The sequence below is a fragment of the Oncorhynchus mykiss genome, chromosome 8, assembly GCF_057628025.1.
Source record: "Oncorhynchus mykiss isolate SJ-2025 chromosome 8, ASM5762802v1, whole genome shotgun sequence".
NCBI lineage: Eukaryota > Metazoa > Chordata > Actinopteri > Salmoniformes > Salmonidae > Oncorhynchus > Oncorhynchus mykiss.
The window spans coordinates 16,983,170-16,997,878 of record NC_143029.1 but is presented as its reverse complement, the minus strand read 5'-3'; the positions used below and the strand labels follow the sequence as shown (position 1 = coordinate 16,997,878).

General features: G+C 42.2%; 1 protein-coding gene across 1 annotated transcript; it reads left to right on the top strand.

Annotated features, from left to right (window-relative positions):
* The first annotated feature begins 1,020 nt into the window (after window positions 1–1,020).
* Window positions 1,021–6,483, top strand: LOC110529495 (cannabinoid receptor type 1A-like). The gene is made up of 3 exons (XM_021611733.3): window positions 1,021–1,107; window positions 1,204–1,287; window positions 3,283–6,483. Exon 3 carries the CDS (start codon window positions 3,333–3,335, stop codon window positions 4,737–4,739), a length of 1,407 nt encoding a protein of 468 aa, XP_021467408.1. The 5' UTR covers window positions 1,021–1,107; window positions 1,204–1,287; window positions 3,283–3,332; the 3' UTR covers window positions 4,740–6,483.
* The last annotated feature ends 8,226 nt before the right edge of the window (window positions 6,484–14,709 follow it).

Genomic DNA, 14,709 nt, shown 5'->3' with positions numbered 1-14,709 from the left:
GAAGATCCGACCTTGTTTTAAATGTAAAAACTCTACATATTTCAGACAAGGTTTGTCTATGTTGAAACTTGGTTAACATGATGACATAATCCTGTGATTGATCTTTTTTCAAATCCAATGTATTTTCCATGTAGATTTCACATCACAATACGTTGACAAATTATGTTTAAACAAGGTTGATTCAACCAGTTTGTGCCCAGTTGGCCCTCTTAGATATCTGCCCTTTGAGGTCAATATCTACAGTAATTGATCATAAGACTGACAATGAGCTATCCCAAAGGCATTGTCCTTTCATCTTCTATGGCCTATATAATCCTTAATCCATAACATTACAGTGATGGGAAAAACATACATGTAGCAGTCTGAAAAGAAACAGATGTCTAAAGAAAAACACAGGCTAATGATACAAACTGATTATTTGACATAACATACTGTGCTGTTGAGGACTACACAATGCATGGTACTTCTGAGGTGATTCATCAAAATAATGAATCCAGAAGATGTCTAGGCTACTCTTCCTTGCCCCACTCTGCATATGTCACATCATTTACATTCAGTGTGTGCCACTGACAGGAAAACACCTAACGGATCACTCACTGGTGGGATTCAAATGAGCTTGTTTAAAGCAATATTTTAATTGGAAAAATATAGATAAGTAGCCTAATGAACAATAAGTTCAAGCAAGTTAAATTTAAAGAATATTATAGAATGTAATGTTTCATTATAACACATCAAAGACATTGAAATCATGAGAAATGTATATTTTGCCTTATACAAGCTTATCCGTATGTGAACCTATTTTGAGCCCTAATGCACTGAACCTGTTAAAGTACCTGTATGTGCAGCTATCGTTTTGTCCAAGTGCAAAATTCGTTTATTGTGTATGCATGTTCCCTTGTTCTTACAGTTCAAGGCTGCTTTGGGGTTGGCTATATAAATCTATGGAGAGCGCGTTTCGCAGCACGTGATGTGGCTTTCGAAAGTGATGCTTCATAAATATGCACACACAGAGAGAGACTTCAGACATCGCAGCAGCCGCAACTTAGGTCCACTGCGGGAGGCGCACATGAGAGAGCAGATGCCATTCTGAGCGCCCATCAATAAACCGTATTAACCAATGAATAACTAGATCGTTAGACAAATATATTTTCTATATAATTGTAAATGTTTTAACGTTCCTTGTTTTAATGATTACATTTATAGTTCTTTTGTCAGGTATTACGAGTCAAGGTTGGATTAATGGTTGGATACATTTTGGGTGGAGGGACCTGTGCGAGCAATGTGAAGGTAAATACTTTTAATTAGGTTATTATAAACTCTTTATGTGTCCTAATCAGTGCCCGACTTCGGCAGGAGCCCACTGGAGCCGAGGACTGTGGCACTTCAAATGTTCTACTGCTTGAGTTCATGCACATCTTAGAATATTAGCTCAAAAGTATTTCAGAGTTCCTGCACCTACATATAAACGGTGCCGGCACTCAAAATGAGTTTTTCATTCATTTCACCTTACAAAAACGAGAGGCTATTGTGGGCTATAGCAACGGCATCGAATTGTAGATCTATAATTGAGGAAAAATAACCCGTTAATTAATGTAAAAAATAAATGCGAAACCTAATTAACAAATAATACATTCTGGTCTCATAGACTAGACGTAACATAGTGAAAGTAAAACCCGAAAACCTCAAATTAGTATGATATGTTACATTTGGTATGTTTACATAAAACAGAAGGTTACTTAATTCCAAAACGAAAGGAGTGTGGTTGGTCAGGGTGGAAGGGTGTCCTATAACACGAACTTCTAGTAACCTGAAGGTTGCGCGTTTGAATATCATCATGGACAACTAACATTTCAGCAACTTTTCTACTACTTACTACTTTTTAGCTACTTTGCAACTACTTAGCATATTAGCTAAACCTTCCCCTATCCTTAACCCTTTAACCTAACTCCTATCCTTAAGGTAAATAAATGTTTATTCCCTTTTAGATAACAGTATAATACCCCATCAGCTTCGGTATGATTGCACCTGTGCACCATCCTGTGGCTACTGCTAAACATGAGAATGACTGTAAAGGGAATGTATAACAGGAGCTGCATTTAGTGATCTCCGACATAGCCTAGCTTGGCCAAATGTGAACAAAATAGACTGCCTCTTGTTGCACATGAGTTATCTGATAGGAATGGAATTGTTCTCTCTGTGTGACATGCAGGGCAACAGCTAAGTAACAGTGAACTCCCTTTGACCATTCCTAATGGTTAACCTACAAAAAATGGAATAAAAAGCGTTGCCCCTCATGCACCCCAAAAATCTGAGGAGGCACCAAGTACGTAAGGATGGCTGGAGGTGGTCCGGGAGTTGGAGAATTTCGATTTTTTTCAAACACCTGAAGCCGTTTTCCTGCCATATAGAGCCATAATCATTATGCTTAATTCTATGTAAGAAATATGTCCATTTTTTTTGCATAGCTAAATTAGCTAAAATGTAATAATTAATTCTAATTGTAAATTCAAAAATATATTTTATTTATTTTTTAAACAGGACAAATCTTAGGGTCCATGTGCCACTGTGTTTTAATGATTATGACACCTCTGCTGATCATCATTAGACAATTCAAATGTTATCAAATTAAATATACAGGTAACTGCCAAAATAAAGGAAACACCAACATAAAGCGTCTTAATAGGGCGTTGGGCTGCCATGAGCCGCCAGAAGAGCTTCAATGCGCCTTGGCATAGATTCTAGTGTCTCAACAATTTTTCCATGAGAAATTCCATCTTTTGATGTTTTGTTCATGGTGGTGGAAAAAGCTGTCTCAAGCGTTGCTCCAGAATCTCCCATAAGTGTTCATTGGGTTGAGATCTGGTAAGAGAGACACGCACACGCACACTTCTAGTCATGGTAACTAAAATCATGGGCAACTGGGCATTTTTATACATGACCCTAAGCATGATGGTACGTTAATTGCTTAATTAGCTCAGGAACCTGCTTTCAGTATACTTTGTTTCACTCATTTACTCATGTTTCCTTTATTTTGGCAGTTACCAGTTAGAAGTTTGTAATTAGAACACCCCGATGATTTTGCTCATTCAAGCAATGTGAGAAAAAGCCCAATCTAAATTATAGTTTAATTTTGGCAAATAATATAGGATTAAATGCCATTTTGAAACAACAACTCTTTAACAGTTTAACTGTCATAAAAGGGCACAATTCTTGCTGTCCTTTCCAATTTCTCCTGTTCAATGTTAAGACATAAACACAAACATTTCTCTTATCATTTCATAGGTTAACCAGAGATCATCTTAAACCCCAGTGTTCACATCTCAGGCCCAGTCATGAAGTCTGTGCTGGATGGTGTGGCAGACACAACCTTCCGGACTATAACCTCTGGACTGCTGTACCTTGGCTCCAATGATGCCAGCTATGATGACGCCACCATCAACACTGACTTCACTAAGGGTGGATTGTCCGTCCAGAAGCCTTTACCTGCTTTCCGCAGTAACTCTTTCCCAGACAAGGTGCCTGGAGATGAAGAACTCATCCTAAAAGGCATTCCATTCTTTCCCACCAATGCCACAGACCTGTTTGGCAACAGTAGCGGCTTTGGTGATGAGGGAACCGGAATCCAGTGTGCGGAGAACTTCGTGGACATGGAATGCTTCATGATCCTGACCCCTAGCCAGCAGTTGGCTGTGACGGTGATGTCCCTCACTCTGGGAACCTTCACTGTGCTTGAGAACCTTATCGTGCTGTGTGTGATCCTCCAATCCCGCACACTGCGCTGCCGCCCCTCCTACCACTTCATAGGAAGCCTGGCTGTAGCCGACCTGCTTGGCAGCGTCATCTTCGTCTACAGCTTCCTGGACTTCCATGTGTTCCACAGAAAGGACAGCCCCAATGTGTTCCTCTTCAAGTTAGGTGGGGTCATCGCTTCGTTCACAGCCTCTGTGGGAAGCCTGTTTCTCACTGCTATAGACCGCTACATCTCCATCCACAGACCCCTGGCCTACAGGCGCATCGTCACGCGGACCAAGGCTGTCATCGCCTTCTGCGTGATGTGGACTATCTCCATCGTCTTCGCAGTGCTCCCTCTGCTGGGCTGGAACTGCAAGCAGCTCAACTCGGTCTGCTCAGACCTTTTCCCGCTAATCGATGAGAAGTATCTAATCTTCTGGATCGGGGTGACCAGCGTGCTGGTCCTCTTCATCATCTACGCTTACATGTACATCCTGTGGAAGGCCCACCACCACGCCGTGCGCATGCTGAGCCGCACCTCCCAGAAGAGCCTGGTGGTGTACTCAGCAGACGGAACGAAGGTGCAAACCATGCGCCCTGAGCAGACGCGCATGGATATCCGGCTCGCCAAGACCCTGGTCCTCATCCTGGTGGTGCTGGTCATCTGCTGGGGCCCTGTGCTGGCCATCATGGTCTACGACCTGTTCTGGAAGATGGATGATGATATTAAGACAGTGTTTGCTTTCGCCAGCATGCTCTGTCTGCTCAACTCAACAGTCAACCCAATAATTTACGCCCTGAGGAGCAAGGACCTGCGACACGCCTTCCTCAGCTCATGCCAGGCATGCCGGGGCAGTGCCCAGCAGCTGGACAATAGCCTGGAGTCTGACTGCCAGAGCAGGCACATCGCTGCCAACAGGGCTGCAGAGAGCTGTGTGAAGACCACTGTGAAAATAGCCAAAGTGACTATGTCTGTCTCCACTGAGACATCTGCAGAAGCTGTTTAGCTGGTCATCATCATGCCACAGCGATATTGTGCAACTCATCTGTTTCAGAGGAAACTTTCTCACAAGGTGGTGGACCTTCCACAGGATGTAATAAATTACACAAATAGCTAAACGCTTCAACGGTTCATTACTTCATTGTTTTATGTTTATGAGGTGTGCTAGTATAGTGTTATAGTGCCTAAGTGCCAAATTGATTTGTAAAGGTGATGAAGAGAGTGGATGGTGGACCTATCCAAGACTGTCGTAAGTCTACTGCTGATCATAGACTTAATGATGATCAAACTGTAGATAGTACTGATGGTGAATTCATGAAGGCTTAGTATATTTTTGTACTGTGAATTCAGGTTCTGAAACAATGATATCTTAATTCATGGGATAAGGGGCTACTGAAGTTTTTGATTAGAAGTATGTGTTATCAAGATGTCAATATGTGTACGTACCATAAAGAAGACAAATCTTTGAGGCTTTGAGCAGCCAGACAAGGCATTGACTTTGTCCAGGCATCATGTACAAATATACAGTATGTTTTGTGAATAGTTTACATTAATTTACATAAGGGTATAACTTTAATATGTATTTATTTAAGACATGTACGATTCATAAAGCAACAGAGTTACTCATGTATTTTCTTTTTGTACCTGTCTGAGTTTATTATTTAATACAGAAATAACCGAGGCTTAGGATAAATAAAGCCTGACCTGACTTTGTGTAGACAGCTCCATTGATTGTTGGGCGTCATCTTTCATACAGAAGCTGGATGAATCTGAAAACCACATTGTTCAATTTAATGACATCAATTTGTCATTTGAAGCCATAATAAGCTCATCTGCAAGATGTGTTTAATAAGCCAAAAATCTACAATGGAATTCTCTGTAATGTAGGTACTGACAGACTGATACGTAACTCCTCCCAACAAAAAAAATCACATTTATTCTGCCTTTCACTTCTTCCTCTCTACTCTTGGCTATAGTAGTATTTTTTCAATAAAAATGAATGTACACCAAACAATTGTACAGTGTTACATACAATGCAGTTCTGAAAAGTGGTGGCCACACTACCATAAAAATCATGCCATAGATTAAATTCAGATGATTTAAGTGGTTTTCATTCAATTCAGTACATTTGTGAATAACCTTACAACTTGATAAAAACAATGTCAACCTTCAATCTTATCAAATTGTTTCAGTGTTACCGTCAATAAATATAATTTAGCACTATTGATGCGGATTCTTTTGATATTTGAGGAGACAACAGCTACCCTAGAGCAGGCCTAGAGCTCAGCTTTTGGATTAACTAAAAAATAAGATAGCCTGTTAACTTTTTGGTTTTCTGAGTACATGTTTTATCAAAAGCAAGCCTTTCATTATAACTGACAACATGTTAGAATGGAAGTTATACTGTGTATGCATTGTATGGAAATGAGCCTTTTACAAGTGTTGATGAAAATGTAATTTTCAATTAGATTATATAGGAATTTTAATCTAGAACTATGACTCAGTTAGCACAATTGTTCTTTAGACATTTATCTTGGTGTTAAACTACTACTGACAGCTGTTTACCAGTGTGCTTTGCTGCCTCTTGTATTGTTGAGTGTTGAAGATCAAATGTCAGCTGTCAAGTGGCTTCTGTACAGTGGTGGCATCTGAGGATTGTCTGTGGAAAAAAATCATCTGCAGGATTCTTTTTCTTCCTTATTGCAATGTAATGTTTCCAAGCTTTTGAATAAAGTCACAGCTGGTTATGATGTCTGCTGACCATGTTCATTTTTATTTGGTGAATAGTTGTAAGTACAGTGTGTTCAGCTTACAAAAGGCAAGAAAATCACAATAGAACAAATTTGATATACTCATAAACTGTAGTAGCGGACACCTAGGTCATGTTTGAACAACATGCTTCCTTCCTTCCTTCCTCGCTCCTTCCTTTGAAGTAATCTTTGATAACATGGTGTTAGATCTAACACAAAGAAGTGTAAGCAATCACCCATATAGCTTCTACACCTACACCAATCAAGTCAGATGTGTTATTACTCCATCTCAAAATGGCTGGAAGGAAAGACACAAAATCTTTTCTTTTCCAGGAATGGAAGGAAAGCAGTGATTCCTGAAGCTGATTGTCGCCCTCTTCTGGACTAAATACAACACTGCCCTCACATTCATACAGCATGGGAATTTCCCAACAATTCTTCATTGTCCTCATTGTAGACCTTTTTGGAAGATGGTTTATCAGAACAATCCTGCAGGGTGAATGAATAATGATACTATGGCCAAATACAGGGCCGGGGGTTTGTATGTATCATGCATCTCAGAATAAAAATTAGGTCCCACTGTCCATGTAATCTCATTCATTGTGATCTAAAAGGTCAAAACGGATCCTTAATCAACTCTCCTACTCTGAGACTCTTGATACATCTCTCTACATGGGACTTTGAACCAGTGCTATTAGCACTGCTATACCTTGTCTGTTTATAGAACAGTTCAGACTTACAGCTGAACAGAGACATATGACAGAGGCAATGTTATGACTATGATTTAATAGGATGTCAGTTCAGTTACATCTGAACATGAACCCATGGACAAGCAAATGACATTTAAGTAGAGAAGGAAGTGCACCTCAAACACAATGGGGCCAGTCCTAAACTAAACTGAAAGTATGTAGCCTACTACTGACATACATGGGAATGTCCTACATAAGAAAGACACATTGAAGGAATATTGAACTATTCTCCAATCATTTGAAACGGCTGTGGGATGAGCTGTTGAATGAGCTGTAATAGCCTAATATATCTCCTGGAAACTTCATGATGCTTTTTCCTGCTGGTAAATTATTCACATTGCAGGACAGGGCCAGTTTTCCCAAAAGCATCTTAAGGCCGAGTTCCTCGTTAGAACCTTGGTAGCAACATCGTTAATTATCTGAGCGGTTTCCAAAAGCCATCCTTATTAAGGTTGCACTTGTAAACGCTCGTAATCTAACGCCTGCCTCAGACCAATAGTAGAACAGTTAAGTGCGTCATTAAATGTTTTTTTTGCCCTCCTGCATTACTTAAAACCTCTTAAGGATCGGACCCTTTTTTTCAATTTTCGCCTGAAATGACATACCTAAATCTAACTGCCTGTAGCTCAGGACCTGAAGCAAGGATGTGCATATTCTTGATACCATTTGAAAAGGAAACACTTTGAAGTTTGTGGAAATGTGAAATTAATGTAGGACTAGGATAATATAACACATTAGATCTGGTAAAAGATCATACAAATAAGAAAACATTCCTTTTATTTTTTGTTTCATCATCTTTGAAATGCAAGAGAAAGCCCAATATCTGATGTAGAAATCTAGGCGCAATTTAGATTTTGGCCATTAGATGGAAGCAGTGTATCTGCAAAGTTTAAGACTAATTCAATGAAGCATTGCATTTCTGTTCAAAATGTTGTATTAAGACTGCCCAAATGTGCCAGATTGGTTTATTAATACATTTTCTGTAACTGTGCACTCTCCTCAAACAATAGCATGGAATTATTTCACTGTAATAGCTACTGTAAATTGGACAGTGCAGTTAGAATTTAAGAATTTAAGCTTTCTGCCTATATCAGAAATGTCTATGTCCTGGGAAATCTTCTTGTTACTTACAACCTCATGCTAATTATATTAGGCTACGTTAGCTAAACCGTCCCACTGGGGGGACACCAATCCTGTAGAGGTTTTTTAATACACAGATCTCAGCTACACATAGAATCACATGGTTAATCCATCTCTCTGTGACCGCAGATAACATCAGAACAAAAGATGACTACAAATCAAATCAAATGTTAATAGTCACATGGGCCGAATACAATGCGCCGAATACAATACCTTACAGGTCCAAAACGATATCATAACCACCATCGATAAAAAGCAGTACTGTGAAGCCGTCTTCATCGACCTGGCCAAAGCTTTCGACTCTGTCAATTACCGTATTCTTATCGGCAGAGTCAACAGCCTTGGTTTCTCTAATGACTGCCTCGCCTGGTTCACTAACTAATTCTCAGATAGAGTTCAGTGTGTCAAATCTGAGGGCCTGTTGTCCGGACCTCTGGCAGTCTCTATAGAGGTGCCACAGGGTTAAATTCTCGGGCCGACTCTGTTCTCTGTATATATCAATGATGTCGCTCTTGCTGCGGGTGATTCTTTGATCCACCTCTACGCAAATGACACCATTCTGAATACATCTGGCCCTTCCTTGGACACTGTGTTAACAAACCTCCAAACAAGCTTCAATGCCACACAACACTCCTTCCGTGGCCTCCAACTGGTCTTATACACTAGTAAAACTAAATGCATATTCTTCAACCGATCGGTGCCCGCACCCGCCCGCCTAGCATCACTACTCTGGACGGGTCTGACTTAGAATATGTGGACAACTATAAATACCTACAGTTGAAGTCGAAAGTTTACATACACCTCAGCCAAATACATTTAAATTCAGTTTTTCACAATTCCTGACATTTAATCCTCGTAAAAAATCCTTGTTTTAGGTCAGTTATGATCACCACTTTATTTTAAGAATGTGAAATGTCAGAATAATTGTAGAGAGAATGATTTATTTCAGCTTTTATTTTATTTCATCACATTCCCAGTGGTTCAGAAGTTTACATACACTCAATTAGCATTTGGTAGCATTGCCTTTCAATTGTTTAACTTGGGTAAAATGTTTCGGGGAGCCTTCCACAAGCTTCCCACAATAAGTTGGGTGAATTTTGGCCCATTCCTCCTGACAGAGCTGGTGTAACTGAGTCAGGTTTGTAGGCCTCCTTTCTCGCTTACACTTTTTCCGTTCTGCCACAAATTTTCTATGGGATTGAGGACAGGGCTTTGTGATGGCCACTGTTTCATCGAACCTATGGACATTTCTCCAAAAATTATGATCTTTGTCCCCATGTGCAGTTGCAAACCGTAGTCTGGCTTTTTTATGGCGGTTTTGGAGCAGTGGCTTCTTCCTTGCTGAGCGGCCTTTCAGGTTACGTCGATATAGGACTCGTTTTACTGTGGATATAGATACTTTTGTACCGGTTTCCTGTTTTGTACCTGCATCTTCACAAAGTCCTTGTTTTGGGATTGATTTGCACTTTCGCACCAAAGTACGTTCAGAACGCGTCTCCTTCCTGAGAGGTATGACGGCTGCGTGGTCTCATGATGTTTATACTTACGTACTATTGTTTGTACAGATGAACGTGGTACCTTTAGGTGTTTGGAAATTGCTCCCAAGGATGAACCAGACTTGTGGAGGTCTACAATTGAGTTTGAAGGTAGGCCTTGAAATACATCCACAGGTACACATCCAATTGACTCAGATGATGTCAATTAGCCCATCAGAAGCTTCTAATGCCATGACATCATTTTCTGGAATTTTCCAAGCTGTTTGAAGGCACAGTCAGTTTAGTGTATGTAAACTTCTGACCCACTGGAATTGTGATACAGTAAAATATAAGTGAAATAATCTGTCTGGAAACAATTGTCGGAAATATTACTTGTGTCATGCACAAAGTAGATGTCCTAACCGACTTGCCAAAACTATAGTTAGTTAACATCTTCTACAACCAAGCCATAAGACTCCTGAACATCTAATCAAATGGCTACCCAGACTATTTGCATTGCCCCCCCTCTTTTACACTGCAGCTATTCTCTGTAGTTATCATCTATGCATAGTCACTTTAATAACTATACCTACATGTACATATTACCTCAACTAACTGGTGCCGCCGCACATGACTCTGTATTGTTACCCTGTATAGTCTCTCTGTTGTTATTTTGCTGCTGCTCTTTTATTTCTTATTCTTATCTGTACTTTTTTTAAACTGGATTGTTGGTTAAGAAGTCTCTTGGACCTAGACTTGGCGCTTCGGTACCGCTTGCGGTGCGGTAGCAGAGAGAACAGTCTACGACTAGGGTGGCTGGAGTCTTTGACAATTTTTAAGGCCTTCCTCTGACACCGCCTGGTATAGAGGTCCTGGATGGCAGGAAGCTTGGACCCAGTGATATACTGGGCCATTCACACTACCCTCTGTAGTGCCTTGCAGTCGGAGGCCGAGCAGTTGCAGTACCAGGCAGTGATGCAACCATGCTCTCAATGTTGCAGCTGTTAAACCTTTTGAGGATCTGAGGACCCATGCCAAATCTTTTCAGTCTCCTGAGGGTGAATAGGTTTTGTCGTGCACTCTTCACGACTGTCTTGGTGTGCTTGGCCCATGTTAGTTTGTTGGTGATGTGGACACCAAGGAACTTGTAGCTCTCAACCTGCTACACTGCAGCCCCATCGATGAGAATGGGGCGTGCTCTGTCCTCTTTTTCCTGTAGTCCACAATCATCTCCTTTCTCTTGATCACGTTGAGGGAGAGGTTATTGTCCTAGCGCCACACGTCCAGGTCTCTGACCTCCACCCTATAGGCTGTTTCGTTCTTGAGGCAAATACAAAGTTGTTGATGTTTTTGCAATTGATAAACTTATTAACAAGCAACATACAAAAACATGCTTCAAATGAAAACCGATATGACTGCATTAAAATATAAACAGTAGGCTATAGGTGTTTTTAATCATATTGAAATAGATTTCATGTTCAATCAATTGAGTTCTATTTTGCTACATGTAGGCTACTTTCTGGGATTTGTCTCAATATGTTCCTTATGTGTATCTTGCTCAATGATGTTCCAAATCAGTGACTTTGTGCATTTTTATTGTGTAAACATTAAAATAAGCCACCTCAATATTTGCAGCCATATGTGGTAATATCGCTCTATATGAGCTGATCCATCCTCAGTATTGTGAAATAATTAAAATATTGGAATTGAGAAAGCTGATCTGAGAGCAGCGCTCACTTTCTTTTGATCAGTATTGACACGTGCTCCAACGAAGCACTTAAGAGGCGTCCGCATGCTTCATGTACGAAACAGTTCGGAACAGTTCCTGCATATATTATGATGACATTTTGTGATGTCTTGGTCTTCAGAAAAAAACAAATTTGAACGTTCGTGCACACATATTTTTTTCTTGAGGCAAGCCGAAATTTGGAGCCGAAGTCCATTCCCCTTCCTGTCATTGGTCAACAGTAGGGATTCTTCAATTTAGTATTTGTTGTCGTTCAAAGATAGATACAGTAAAGAGGTCAATCGAGCCTTTTTACCCCTCAAACTCAACTCTGGACCTCAAAACCAGATCCGCTGCATTTTTCATTCTTCCCCTCTAATACGGGACGGATTTAGACCTGGGACACAAGGTGTATGCAATTCATTATCAGGTAGAACAGAAAACCATCAGGCTCCGGAACTTGTAGAGTAAAGAGTTGAGTACCCCTGCTCTATGCTATGCTAAACGGAATATATGAATGGGAGTTTTTAAAAATGTATTTGTGGAATATCTTTCCTTCTTAATGCATTTGAGCCAATCAGATGTCTTGTGACAAGGTGGGTGGGTATACAGAAGATAGCGCTATTTGGTAAAAGAACAAGTCCATATTATATACATAGACAACCCACCCAACTCACACCCTGACCATACTAAAAAAAAAAAACATAATAAAAGAACTAAGGTCAGAACGTGACAGTACCCCACCCCCCAAAGGTGCGGACTCCGGCCGCAAAACCTAAACCTATAGGGGAGGGTCTGGGTGGGTGTCTGTCCGCGATGGCGGCTCAGGCGCGGGACGTGGAACCCACGTCCTTCTCCGCCTCTTTACTCGCCTCCGTGGCCTCTTTAACGCGGCGACCCTCGCCGCCGACCTCGGACTGGGGACCCAAGCCATGGGTCCCGAATGGATGGGAGATTCCGGCAGCACCAGACGGACACAAGACTCCGGCAGCTCCGAAGTGAAGGGCGATTCCGGCAGCTCCCGGCTGACTGGCGGCTCCGGCAGCTCCCGGCTGACTGGCGGCTCCAGACGGGAGACTCTGGCAACTTAGGACAGACGGGAGACTCTGGCAACTCAGGACAGACGGGAGACTCTGACAGCGCTGAGCAGGCGGGAGCACCTGTAGGAAGGAGACGGAGAGACAGCCTGGTGCGGGGGGCTGCCACCGGAGGGCTGGTGCGTGGAGGTGGCACCGGATAGACCGGACCGTGAAGGCGCACTGGAGCTCTCGAGCACCGAGACTGCCCAATCTTACCTGGTTGAATGCTCCCTGTAGCCAGGCCAGTGCGGCGAGGTGGAATAGACCGCACTGGGCTGTGCTGGCGAACCAGGGACACCATGCGTAAGGCTGGTGCCATGTACCCCGGCCCGAGGAGACACACTCGAGACCAGATGCGCTGAGCCGGCTTCATGGCACCTGGCTTGATGCCCACTCTAGCCCGGCCGATACGAGGCGCTGCTATGTATCGCACCGGGCTATGCCTGCGCACCGGGGACACCGTGCGCCATAACACGGTGCCTGTCCGGTCCCTCTCTCTCCACAGTAAGCACGGGGAGCTGGCGCAGGTCTCCTACCTGACTTCGCCACACTCCCCGTGTGCCCCCCCCAATACATTTTTGGGGCTGCCTCTCGGGCTTCCAGCCGCACAGCCATGCTGCTTCCTCATACCGCCGCCTCTAAGCTTTCGCTGCCTCCAGCTTTGCCTTGGGGCGGCCATATTCCCCAGCCTGTGCCCAGGGTCCTTTGCCATTCAGGATCTCCTCCCATGTCCAGGAGTCCTGAGATCGCTGCTGCTGCCCGTTACCACGCTGCTTGGTCCTTTGGTGGTGGGTGATTCTGTAACGTTCGTCTTCGTCCTCCTCTGACGAGGAGTAAGAAATGTCAGACCAATGCGCAGCGTGGTAAGAGTTCATTCTTTTAATAAACTGAACTGAACACTAAAGACAAAGTAACAAAAGAGAACAAACGAAACAGCTCCGTCAGGTGCAACACACACTAAACAGAAAATAATTACCCACAACTCAAAAGTAAAACCAGGATACCTAAATATGGTTCTCAATCAGGGACAACGATAAACAGCTGCCTCTGATTGAGAACCATACCAGGCCTAACACAGAAATCCCAAAACATAGAAAAAATAACATAGACAACCCACCCAACTCACGCCCTGACCATACTAAAACAAAAATATAATAAAAGAACTAAGGTCAGAATGTGACACGAGGAAGAAGCAAGCGAGAGGGCTCACTCTCGCCAAACTGTCCAGAATAATCCCAATGCGTCTCTATGGGCATAATATGCAGACCTAAAATTGTCGCCGGCCTTCCCGCTTTTTGGACAAAGACTCCCCTTATTAGGGCGGAGACATGAGTATCTCGTCATTATATACAGATCTATGGTTTCAGCCTCTTGTGAATTGGAAAGGAGAGTTAGCGGATGCACAGTGCACTGTTAGAATGCTGGACTCCCCTAAAGTAAATTGATGTTTTGCCAAAATGAGATAATTACTCCTGTCTAAATAAAATCCTTCTTCAAAATAATCCTCCTTCAAAATAATTCACCAGGGATCATTAGCTTCTTTTTTCATAGCTGTGGATTGTTTCAAATCCCAAGTGTGTTGGCCTATGCCTATTTGGGAGCAGTGGTGAAACTAGAATTTTATACATGGGGTGGCCAGGGCTAGTTCAGGGAGACCACGACAGAAAATGTGTGTGTAACCCTAACCTGGCATCTAACAAGCATGAATGAATCCTATGATTGCTGATTAGAGGTAGAAGTGATAATTCACTTAACCCCGGAGTTCTTCAATGTGGCAGATAGTGTGGTCCAAAAGGGTTACTTCACTAGAATTCTTTAACATACTATGAATAGTCAGTGTCTCTACCTCAGAACTGCAGCTCAATTTCTTTCTTTCTCTCTCACACACACATGCACACACACATACACTGTACTGTACTCACATACTGCAGAGACTTGGGTCTCTGTTTTCATGAATATATAATCTGGGTCTAAGTGTTGAACATCAAAATATTTTCAGAAAATAAAGCTCAAGCCCCAAGGAGATAAGATAGCATTTGTGTGTTACATAAATTCCA